General features: G+C 34.3%; 1 protein-coding gene across 1 annotated transcript; it reads left to right on the plus strand.

Moving 5' to 3' along the window:
• Window positions 1-2,516: 2,516 nt before the first annotated feature.
• On the plus strand, window positions 2,517-10,909 carry LOC144350661 (uncharacterized). Its single transcript, XM_078008757.2, has 10 exons — window positions 2,517-2,767; window positions 4,395-4,516; window positions 6,400-6,569; window positions 6,845-7,083; window positions 7,564-7,669; window positions 7,901-8,151; window positions 9,040-9,207; window positions 9,880-10,032; window positions 10,182-10,549; window positions 10,897-10,909. The coding sequence occupies exons 1-10, from the start codon at window positions 2,531-2,533 to the stop codon at window positions 10,907-10,909; spliced, it is 1,827 nt and encodes a 608-aa protein (XP_077864883.2). The 5' UTR covers window positions 2,517-2,530.
• Window positions 10,910-11,313: the final 404 nt, after the last annotated feature.

An 11,313-nucleotide genomic window follows, 5' to 3' on the forward strand; every position in this document is an offset into this window, starting at 1 on the left:
CATGTAATTAGGCCGAATTGGCTTCTATTTCATGTCTTGGATGATTTAAAATCGATATCGCTTGCACAAGTACCTTCTAGAATTGACCTATGACCTCTGTATACTTGGAGTAACACAAAGGTAATTTAACACCTTTTTACGAAATATTTATTCATATTTTCGAACTTTTAACTATGGGACTTGTTAATATGGTATCACAGGTAGCAATGCCGAATGAAACTACCAACTTTGCAACCGCTTTTCACAACTTTGTAAGCAGTTTTTTGTCGATTTGTTGGTTGACTGTTGTGATAATATGCTTATATATGAGGCATTCTCGGAATATTTACTTAATTTTCTTGAAATTTTACTGCAGGGTTGTCATGATAATGACTTAGGTTAAATAGACAAGCAACCCCGCCAACATTTCCTTCGTTTTTTTCCTACTTTGCAGGCATTTTCTTACATTTTACCGTCAGCTCATGTGAACATCTATAGGCTGCTTTTAACTGGATTTTATTAATTATGTCGACTTTACAACTGGGTGTGTCTGTATGCCAACAACTTAGGTCAAATATACAAATACGTCTTCCAACTTTCCAATAACTTTGCACAACTTTACAATCACTTTGAACAACTTTGCACGGTGCGTTAACAGTCTAAAACCCACTGCGCGCCGACAGCATCAACAACTTGTTCATGAAATTAGGAGGAAATTGAAAACTTTCCATTAATTAAAAAGTTATACAAATTCCACGATTTTCCACTATAAATGATTGACATCACAGTAAGAAATAATGCAGGAACGTTGCCGTATATATTTTCCATATGTGTGATGAAACAAAAAAATGAAATAAACAGCTCGTTTACTCAGGGAGCTCCCATGCACGTACTATCCACGCCCGATTGTGCTTTACTTTAAACATTTGTTGGTCACCTAACCTACACAGCTGCATAGAGTACTTGTAATTAGGCCGAATTAGCTTCTATTTTATGTCTTGGATGATTTAAAATCGATATCGCTTGCACAAGTACCTTCTTGAATTGACCTATGACCTCTATATACTTGGAGTAACACAACAGTAATTTAACACCATTTTACGAAATATTTATTCATATTTTTGAACTTTTAACTTTGGGACTTGTTAATATGGTATCACAGGTAGCAATGCCGAATGAAACTACCAACTTTGCAACCGCTTTTCAAAACTTTGTAAGCAGTTTTTTGTCGATTTGATGGTTGACTGTTGTGATAATATGCTTATATATGAGGCATTCTCGGAACATTTACTTAATTTTCTTGAAATTTTACTGCAGGGTTGTCATGATAATGACTTAGGTTAAATAGACAAGCAACCCCGCCAACATTTCCTTCGTCTTTTTCTACATTGCAGGCGGATTTCTTACATTTTACAGTCAGCTCATGTGAACATCTATAGGCTGCTTTTAACTGGATTTTATTAATTTTGTCGGCTTCACAACTGAGCGTGTCTGTATGCCAACAACTTAGGTCAAATATACAAATATGTCTCCCAACTTTCCAATAACTTTGCACAACTTTACAATTACTTTGACAACTTTGCACGGTGCGTTAACAGTCTAAAACCCACTGCGCGTCGACAGTATCAACAACTTGTTCATGAAAATAGGAGGAATTTGAAAACATTCCATTAATTAAAAAGATAAAAATAGTTCACGATTATCCACTATAAATGATTGACATCACAGTAAGAAATAATGCAGGAACGTTGCCGTATATATTTTCCATATGTGTGATGAAACAAAAAAAATGAAATAAACAGCTCGTTTACTCAGGGAGTCTCCCATGCACGTACTATCCACGCCCGATTGTGCTTTACTTTAAACATTTGTCGGACACCTAACCTACACAGCTGCATAGAGTACTTGTAATTATGCCGAATTGGCTTCTATTTCATGTCTTGAATGATTTAAAATCGATATCGCTTGCACAAGTACCTTCTAGAATTGACCTATGACCTCTATATACTTGGAGTAACACAACGATAATTTAACACCTTTTTACGAAATATGTATTCATATTTTCGAACTTTTGACAGTGGGACTTGTTAATATGGTGTCACAGGTAGCAATGGCGAACGAAACTACCAACTTTGCAATCGCTTTTCACAACTTTGTAAGCGGTTTTTTGTCGATTTGTCGGTTGACTGTTGTGATAATATGCTTATATATGAGGCATTCTCGGATCATTTACTTAATTTTCTTGAAATTTTAATGCGGGGTTGTCATGATAATGACTTAGGTTAAATATACAAGCAACGCCGCCAACATTTCCCTTGTTTTTTCCTACTTTACAGGCGTTTTTTTTACATTTTACAGTTAGCTCATGTGAACATCTATAGGCTGCTTTTAACTGGATTTTATTAATTTTGTCGACTTTACAACTGGGTGTGTCGGTATTTTTTGTTGGTGCATGGTGTTCAATGTCTCACGCTACAGATTCAGAGAGTGCCAAAAGCTGTTCCGCCGAGATATTATTACTGTGAAGCACGGCAATTTATACAGGGGTGGCATGCGTGACAAAACTTCAACATCAATTGCATGGATGCGCTTTTATTTTGAGAGAATGGGCGACTACATGCCACACAACACCAAAGTTGTTTTACCATGTTCCTGGACAAAAATTATGGTGTATGAAAGAATGATCAATGAATTCGAGCAGAGAGGTTTTTGCAGACAAGACACCATTTGCTATGATTATTTCTGCAGGATGTGGACAACACATTTGTCAGAATTCACCATTGGCAAGGTATTTATTATCTTTGGGTATTTATGTTCCACAGTCAGCTGGTATCGGTATCGCTGGGTGTATATGATAGAGAGAAGAGCCAAATTTAATGCGTAAAAATAGAACGCGTATTTTGACCTCTATGTGACTAACCAATGACTGGACACGATACGTTTGCGGTCGTTGCCAAAGAGCCCAGCGTCCGTCGCCTGGTAATGCTCTTCCGTTTCACCCCCTCCGGAATGTTTACTTTCGCAGCCTAATCGCAGGTTTTTCGAAAAACGTCGAAAAAACACAAGAATTAATAGAAATTTTACTGTTTTGGGCTGATTATTAATAGAGAATAATGTCTTTATTACAAAAATGCTGAAAACCGTGAGTGTTTGCCTTAGTTATTTTGTTATCGGCGAAAAACTGCGAACTTGGCAAATTTGGTTGCACAACTTCCCTCTATCATATGCACCCAGCGACAGCGATGCCAGCTGGCGGTGCCCCATACAACCAATCCAAATGGTTGTCTTAGAGTTGGTTATCTGAGATTTTTTTCATAGCCTTTCATTCGATGTGGGTTAATTTTGCCTGCTACATTTGACTGATTGCAAAATTGACACACTATTCGACGATGTATTTACAAACAAAAGGACGTCTGGGCTTATTTTTAAAAGCTTTGTATTATCGGACAATGACATTCGAAGTGTCAAATACTGACCGGGATTGAACATATACGGCACACATCCTGCTTGACAACTTTGTAATATGAAAACAAAACATACTATCTATACACCTGAACTAATAAACGTTGTGTTAAGGTTTCACTTGGAATAAACAAGAATTGTGAGAGCTACATGTATTTATATTTGAACTTCCATGGTAAACTGAAAAACACAAGTAGAGATAATGGCTAATCTGCATAAACATTTGCTCAGTAAGAAGTTTGTTCATGCTCATAATTAAAATGGCTGTAACAGTTCCAAACTTAAACCACAGTCCCTCTAGAGGGACTGTGTTTAAACCTATTATTGTTTTGTAAAAAGTTAAATAATACATAATATGAAGATCCTGTCATTACTTTTTCTTTCGCCATGTTTCTTTTTTATTATTTATGTACAGCCTTGCTAAATCTTGCTAAGCATTCAAAAGAGAGAATGTTTGTACCTGTTTTCTATATTTTAAAATTGTTTTTTTTGAGTATGTTCCACTATTCACATTGATGTAAAATTTTAACAGTCTATAGCCAAGACTGTTTGGATAATAATAGAGCCTGCATCTATACCTTAATTAAATAAAACTGTGTGAAGAATTCTTTAATGTTTAACTGAACAAACCACAATTTTACCAGACTGGTAAATTTTCCAAAACCCAGTAGAAATTAGTCATTTTTACGTTATTCAGTGAGAATGTATGTGTATGTGGGTAGCTATTTGTCACCCTGTACGTACATGTTTATTTTTTTTATTCACCGTAAAAACACATTAACACAGTTTTGTACATGTAGTTGGACCCGTTTCTTCAAGTGGTTCACCTTAATATGTACATAAATTATACATAATAAATTTATACATGATATTTTTCCAGAGTTAAATTACATATTTTCTTAATTGGTACCGGTAATTTGATTTGTTATATGCATTGATTTTTCTTTGTGTAGGGTAATGAGTTTGTAGCGTGTAGCACATGTGTACAATTAGATGAACAGTATCAGAAGGCAAATTCAGCTGTGGAGAGAAACAGACTTAGAGCATTGGTAATTCTACATAACCATCAAGTTGAGTAAGTATTTGTATTCCTTTATTGCTGGATTGGTAGATTTGTATAAAGGTATGGTAGGTAAAAAATAATAAAGATGAGGATTTGTTTATTTCTAACTTTCTGACCTCTTCTTTGAAGCAGTTGCTTTCACATTCGCTTTGTAGGTATTCAAAATGTTATCGCTTAAAATGTTCACCCTATACATTAAAGACTACACCTTTTAGAGAAATTAGTCGCACATGTACAGACAATAGGCATGTCAATCACACAGATCAGGATCAAAGAATTACCAGTCACTGGTAGCATAGTGGTTGTCGCATAAATAAAAACTTTATTTTCAATGTTATGACAGACGTTGAATTTTTGGTGATTTTTTTGTGGCTTATTATGTTTTATATTTAGTTGAAACCTTTTTGTAAACTTATGTAGGTTAATTTGACCCTTAACTTAAATCCAACATGTGCACAATTTGTGAGAAATCCAGGAAATCATCTGTGGGTTTTGCCTGAAAAATGGCTAAGTTATTTGACTTAGTTCAAATTAAATCCCAAGATGCAACAGTGAGTAGCTCACTAACATTGGCCTGGGGAGTCTGGTTGCACATTTAAAGCATTAACTAACAAAAAATGGTGTGGTAAGACAGAAAAAACTTGGCAAAAGCACATTACAGCCAAAACAAAGTTAGCTTGGACTTTCAGTTGCAAGGCAGAACAAAACAAACTCAGCCTATGATACATTTCAAAAATAAACGCAATCAAAGTCGCCAACCACATGTATTGGAAATAAATAGAACATCAGCCTCCTTCAATCACGCCACAGTTTTTAGTAATCATGCTCACGTAATGTAATTACTCGTATTCACCGTGAAACTGCTTTCGTGTAGTGTTAATACAAACATGATTTAAACTTGTTCCTTTTGGTATTTTTTTCTTTGCCAACGTATTCAATATACGGAAATAGTGCTTGTGTGTGCGTTTGCAGAGTGAAAAGGCAGGTGTTACTTCATGTCGCAACGTGTTCTCTTGGAGTGAACTGTACTTCAATTTTGCTTTGTCCTAAACAATAACATTAGCTTATGGTATTAGATGAGTTTGACCCCTGATCAGTAATTTGCATATGCCCTGTCAGTCAACTGTAGATAGGCAACCGGTTACGTCTAATTATGCAAATGAGCCAATTAAAACAACAACACTGCCACATCCATTCACTTATTATTTTTTTGATGCAAATTTAACAGAGTTCCACTAATAATTTTAATTTCAAATTTTCACAGAATACAGATGTTCATACAATGCCATAAAAAATTAAAAAGTGAAATTTGTCAAAATTTGAAAAATAAACTGTGTTATTTGTGATATTAGTTGCGTGAAGTGTTATTTCTGTTATTTGTTTTACAACCATAAAATTATTCTCTGTAGTGGATTTTCGTGTTGAATAAAATTATTATTTATTTCCAACGTGCGTTTATTCTCGAAATGTATCATCGGCAGCGTTTATTTTGTCGTGTCCCACAACTGAAAGTCCAAGCTGACTTTGTTTTGGCTGTATGTAGTCGTCTGGATTTACCATGTTTATTTGGGACTCCCTAAGTAGCCGAGAACTCTTTTTTAAAATTTACTGTTTTCACGCGTTGTACTGTATGAAGTATAGTAAAATATATATACATATGTTTTTGAAAAGAAAAAAATGATTAGTTTTTAACAAAAATTAAAATACAACTTCAATATGTTATGAGAGTCTAGCAAGTATGCATGTGCAGAAGGCAGACTGTTTGACAATGCATCATCGGGACTGCACTTATTTTTATGAATCGATGTTGTTTTTTTAATTCACATTTTTTGTCATATTGTGGAGTTGGTTTAGTTCAAGTTAGTCACTTACTTTATCCTCTTTATGCTTTCTAGAAAAGAGCGTAAACGATTCCATTACCATAGAGAGAAAGCCGAGAAGGAGCCAGACGAAATACTGACTATTATACAAGATGGCATGGATCAAAATAAAACTGATTTACCACATCTGATTAAAGAAGACAAGGGAACCTCTAATTTACATAGACTTAGGTCACATGTTACAGGTATTGTTTGTATTGTACTGACTGTTTAGCTGCTGTGATTGGGAAATGTAATTGTACAGATAATCAGTTACAGTACTCCTGCATAACATTCGATGAACTATAAATTTTACTGAAATAACTTGTGGAGACATAGCATTCACGAAAGAGTAGAGTACAATATTTACAGTAGTTAAAATACTACTTCCATTGAGTAAGAGGAACTACATTACAAGTTTATCTTGCGAATATCTATGTTAGTACTAACATTTAATGTTTTTTTTCCCCCAAACATCAAGGAAATATTGTGCATACAGGTGTGACATCTGGGAAGTTGCCATATGTATATATTGACTTTAATCAAGTGCCACATGACTCCAACTTAACATTAAATGTTCTTTTAGAAGTGCTAGTTGCTGCCAAAAATCATCTTGCCAAAGTACTGTATCTCCAACTAGATAACTGTTTCCGTGAAAGCAAAAACCGTTATGTTCTCAGCTTCATGTCATTATTAGTGGAACTAGATATATTTGAAGAGGTAAGTATTTATTCAAGTTATTACTGAAAAGATATCCTATTTCAACCAGTAGAACAACATCTACAAACCATGTGGTGTTTTATAGAGACCCTGATCTTTTTCATATTTTATGATGAAGTAAATGGGTAAATACAATGTTTCTTCACTTCCTATTCGCATATTTACTATTGTAGGTTATGATTTGCACTTACCATGGACTCTGAATAAATAGCTTAATCTCCCTGTTACATTACTATTTTTCTGTTGTTAATATTTTAACGTATAAGTTCCTGAATATTGGGAGAGTGCTGATATTACATTAGCTTGAAGCCTAGAAAGCGGTTCTAAGTTATCAAGACAGAAACAGCACATAATCCAATTACTAGTATCTCTGGTATTGTACTTATCTTTGAGATTTGTAATTGTATCAGATCAGATAAAAACTATGCAGCACATAAAACATGATTGTTACAGTTCCAATTTACTGTTTTTCTTCTGAAGGTGTATGTCAACTTTTTACCGGTTGGTCATACCCATGAAAATGTTGATCAGATGTTTTCTAAAATATCAACAGGCCTCAGGAAAGATAATGCATATACAGTTGAAGGTACGTTGTGCAAGCAATACATGTAGATAAAAATATTCAAAAACATATGTACTGATAGTAAAATCTAGGTACACATTCATTTTGAAAAACTTTACATATTTAGATTGTAATGAACAGTGTTTGCTAATGTCTTTATTATTTGTTAAATCCCAACAGATTGCTTCTTCTGTTTCATTTGTGACTGTAAATGTGTGTTATCCATGTAATGCTAATATTATTGTATATTTACAGATTTGATAAGTATTATCAAGAATGCCTATACACCTGCCATCAATGTGGCGGTATTGGGGCCACTTCTAAATATAAAAGAATGGCTGATACCACATCTATATGGTAATTTTAATGGACATTCAAAGCCACATAACTTTCGATTCAGAAAAGTTGACCAGAAAACATACATGCATTATAGATTATGGTCATCAGACCCATGGGAACCTCAGTGTACTAGTGAAGATGATGTTCCAGGCCTAATATGTTTCAAAGTAAGTTAGAAATAATTTATTTTTATCTCCTCAGTCCATCAGACTGATAAGTAATTTATTGATTACACAGTGTCCTGTTTCTGGCGAGAACACCAGGTGCTGTTACCTGCATTTTTTTTTAATTTTAACACAGTCACACCTACAGAAATGTGTTGGCACATATTATTGGAGGTTTGGGAGGTGTAGGTGTGATTGTGATAAGCTCAGGGTTTGCACTAGCGTGACTGCAAGATGAGTCCCAGTTACAAAATTTTAAGAAATCAAAAATTGATCCTGAATAAAGTTACATGTAGGTAAATCAGACTTTATTCAAACAGAGTCAATGTGATACGCCACAAAATATCAATTTTTTATACAAAATAAATTTTCCAAAAAATGCCATAACAGCTCTTGTCACTTAAAAACTATCGGTAACTTGTAGTCCTGCTACCTGCAATTTTTTAATTTAGATGTAATTTTCCAAGAGCATTTTTTTCATTGCCTGTTGTGGCCATGGAAGTAACTTTGGCTTGTTCTCTTAATCAATGCTATGATTTGCTCAAACTGTCATGTCATGTGTTGTTTCCTGTTGTTACGAGTATATGAATAAACAATTTTTGGCATTGGTATAAAATGTCGACACAGAAAGTTTTCATTATCAGTTTTGTTTGTTGTGTTTTAAAAAAAACATGCCAGCATTGTTAATGCTAGTGGTATTTTTAGTAACTTTTCCAAAATTACTCTTCATGGAGGTACTGCAAGTGACCATTGATTAACACATGGCTTGCATATTAATACAATCATACCGACAGAAATTTGTTGCCATATGTTTTGTGATTTTATAAGTGTGATTTTATTAAACTTTATTTAGCAAAGCTAATGTTCTTTCTGTGTATGTTTTCATATTAGAGTACTCCATGTATAGATGACCCCCCAGAATGGGTAGTACCAAGTTTAATGAAATTAGATGTTGAAGCCCTGGAAAGATCCATTCCAAATGGTTTTGTTCACAGAATGCCATCTCATGCTGTACAATCTTGGAAAGATTTCATGAGTAATATAAAGGATTTAGAAAAAGTAAGTACCGGGTGTTCCATTTGTACTTGACATCGCGCATGTACGCTGCATTGCAATACTTGACACCCACAATCATATATGTTCTCTCTATGGATTCATGGTCGCACTGGAACGTTTGTGTAAAAGGGAGTTTTACATACTTGGACTTTTGACCAAACTATGTGCATTTATACATCTGGTCAGTCACTAATTACAGTTTTTAGCAAAGTGTTCTTTCCAGGCCTCTGAAACGACACGGTACCATGACGCTTGGACACTCGGTCGTGATGACGAAACGAAATTGGATGACAGTGTGAAAAAAACATGAACAGTCTAATTTAGCAAATGCATTGGTCACAATAATGTATGATTGACATCATAGATAATGTGTGTAAAGTTAATGTGAAAACAAAATCAACATAAATATATAGTTACATTGCAATAATGCGCTAATAAAAACATAAACAATCAAAGTTTATTGTAAATTTGCTTATTTTACTAGCATCTTGCTCCCAAAAAAGTTTAGAAACATTTGCACCTGGGGGTAAAATTAACTTCCCAAGACGGTAAAGTTATAATCACCGATGAGTGACAGGCCCATGTGCCTATTTTTAATTGTTAATTTACTATTAACATTATAATGTTTGATTTTTCATAACTTGCAAGTTTTTTTATTGTGACTGTCATTTTCAGACTCCCGTAGATGTTCCTGAAAGGTGGCAGCTTCATGATTTAGTAGAGGCAGCAGAGGCCAAACAACAGTTAAGGCAAAATTCTGAAGATTTGGATGCAATGCCTGAAAATATACGAAGAATTGAACAGAATCTGAACCGTGCATGTAATCCGGTAAGTGCCATACTGATGGTACATAGAATCACATTAAGCTTGAAAAGTCAAATATCTATTATTTTCACTTGTTACATCCCTTTATTAGAGTGGATGTTGGTTACTTTTTAAAAAATGACAAAAATTTTATTTTTGTATACCGTATTTAGATCATTATTGGAAATCAAGGAAAGAAGGTTTTTCCTGAAGTACAGGAGATGGATGACTTCATTTCAGTTAAAGATGGTATGCTGGTTGCTGTTTGGGCACCTGATAATGATGCTAGGCCACAGATAGCTCAAGTCATTGCAAGGACAGACAGCAAACTGAAAATACATTGGTTTGTTGGGACATACACAGGTGTTTGGAAATCAGCATACCATGGGGTTGGAGCAAATAGAAATGCATGGGAGGATGAAGTTGAAGTAGAGTCTTGTATTTTATGGGATTTTGCGTTCACTAAATCAAACAAATTAAAGAAAGGCACTTCAGAAAATCTTAAGAAAAAGTATGCTGAGCTGGACAAATTCAATGCCAGGTTAGTTTTTATATTAATCGTATATTAATACAGGCAATATTTTTACTAACTGTATTCAGTATATTTAAAATATCAATATAGTTATCTAGAAATAAGGCAATTTGTGTCAATTTCTTGCAATATAAGAAAACACACAAAAATATTCTGGTATAAACAGTAATGTAAAATGTAGGCTGTTTTGCACAGTTGCATTGTAAAAAGTTTGTGGTTTCAGTTTTGGAATGAACTGTGTTCTATCATAATAGGTAATTAAATAAAGCGATTTTTCAGCTTTTGAGAAATGATTATCAAATTAGTCTTTTAAATGCAATTCCTTTTTTGTTTATCGTTTACTTTTTTCTCAACAGTGACAGTGACTGAAGTAATGAAAATATGTGCAGAAATCTGAGACGGGACTTCTTATGGTTGTTCAGTGGGTGACATTATCTTTGATAGGTACTTTTATTTTAAGTTGACAGTAGTGAAAGTGGCTAATTTGTGTTAGCATTTACCCACAACTAATTGCAAGTCAAAATGCTGGTAAACCAGAGTTTTAAACTTGAACTGAATGCAACTCTGTATGATCTAAATTGAAACCCAAAAAATGTGTACTGTAATGACAGTTATGGTTGGAGTCGAACGGCATATCCTTGTGAATCTGTGTAGAATTTTTGGGTCTGTTATCGAACTTGTTGTATTGTAGTAAATGTTTAAATCTTCATTGGATGTGGCCCACCTTCATACAGTGTCGACTGTAATGTTCTTGAGAAATATTTTAATTTGCT

This window comes from Saccoglossus kowalevskii, chromosome 4 (genome assembly GCF_978046115.1).
Source record: "Saccoglossus kowalevskii chromosome 4, keSacKowa6.1, whole genome shotgun sequence".
NCBI lineage: Eukaryota > Metazoa > Hemichordata > Enteropneusta > Harrimaniidae > Saccoglossus > Saccoglossus kowalevskii.

Bases quoted from the DNA above. Each gene is read 5' to 3' on its own strand.
- LOC144350661 (XM_078008757.2), top strand. From the start codon at position 2,531: ATGCGTGACAAAACTTCAACATCAATTGCATGGATGCGCTTTTATTTT. The intron at 7,084-7,563 runs GTAAGTATTTAT...TTTCTTCTGAAG, and splicing joins AACTAGATATATTTGAAGAG to GTGTATGTCAACTTTTTACC. The intron at 10,033-10,181 runs GTAAGTGCCATA...TACCGTATTTAG, and splicing joins TGAACCGTGCATGTAATCCG to ATCATTATTGGAAATCAAGG.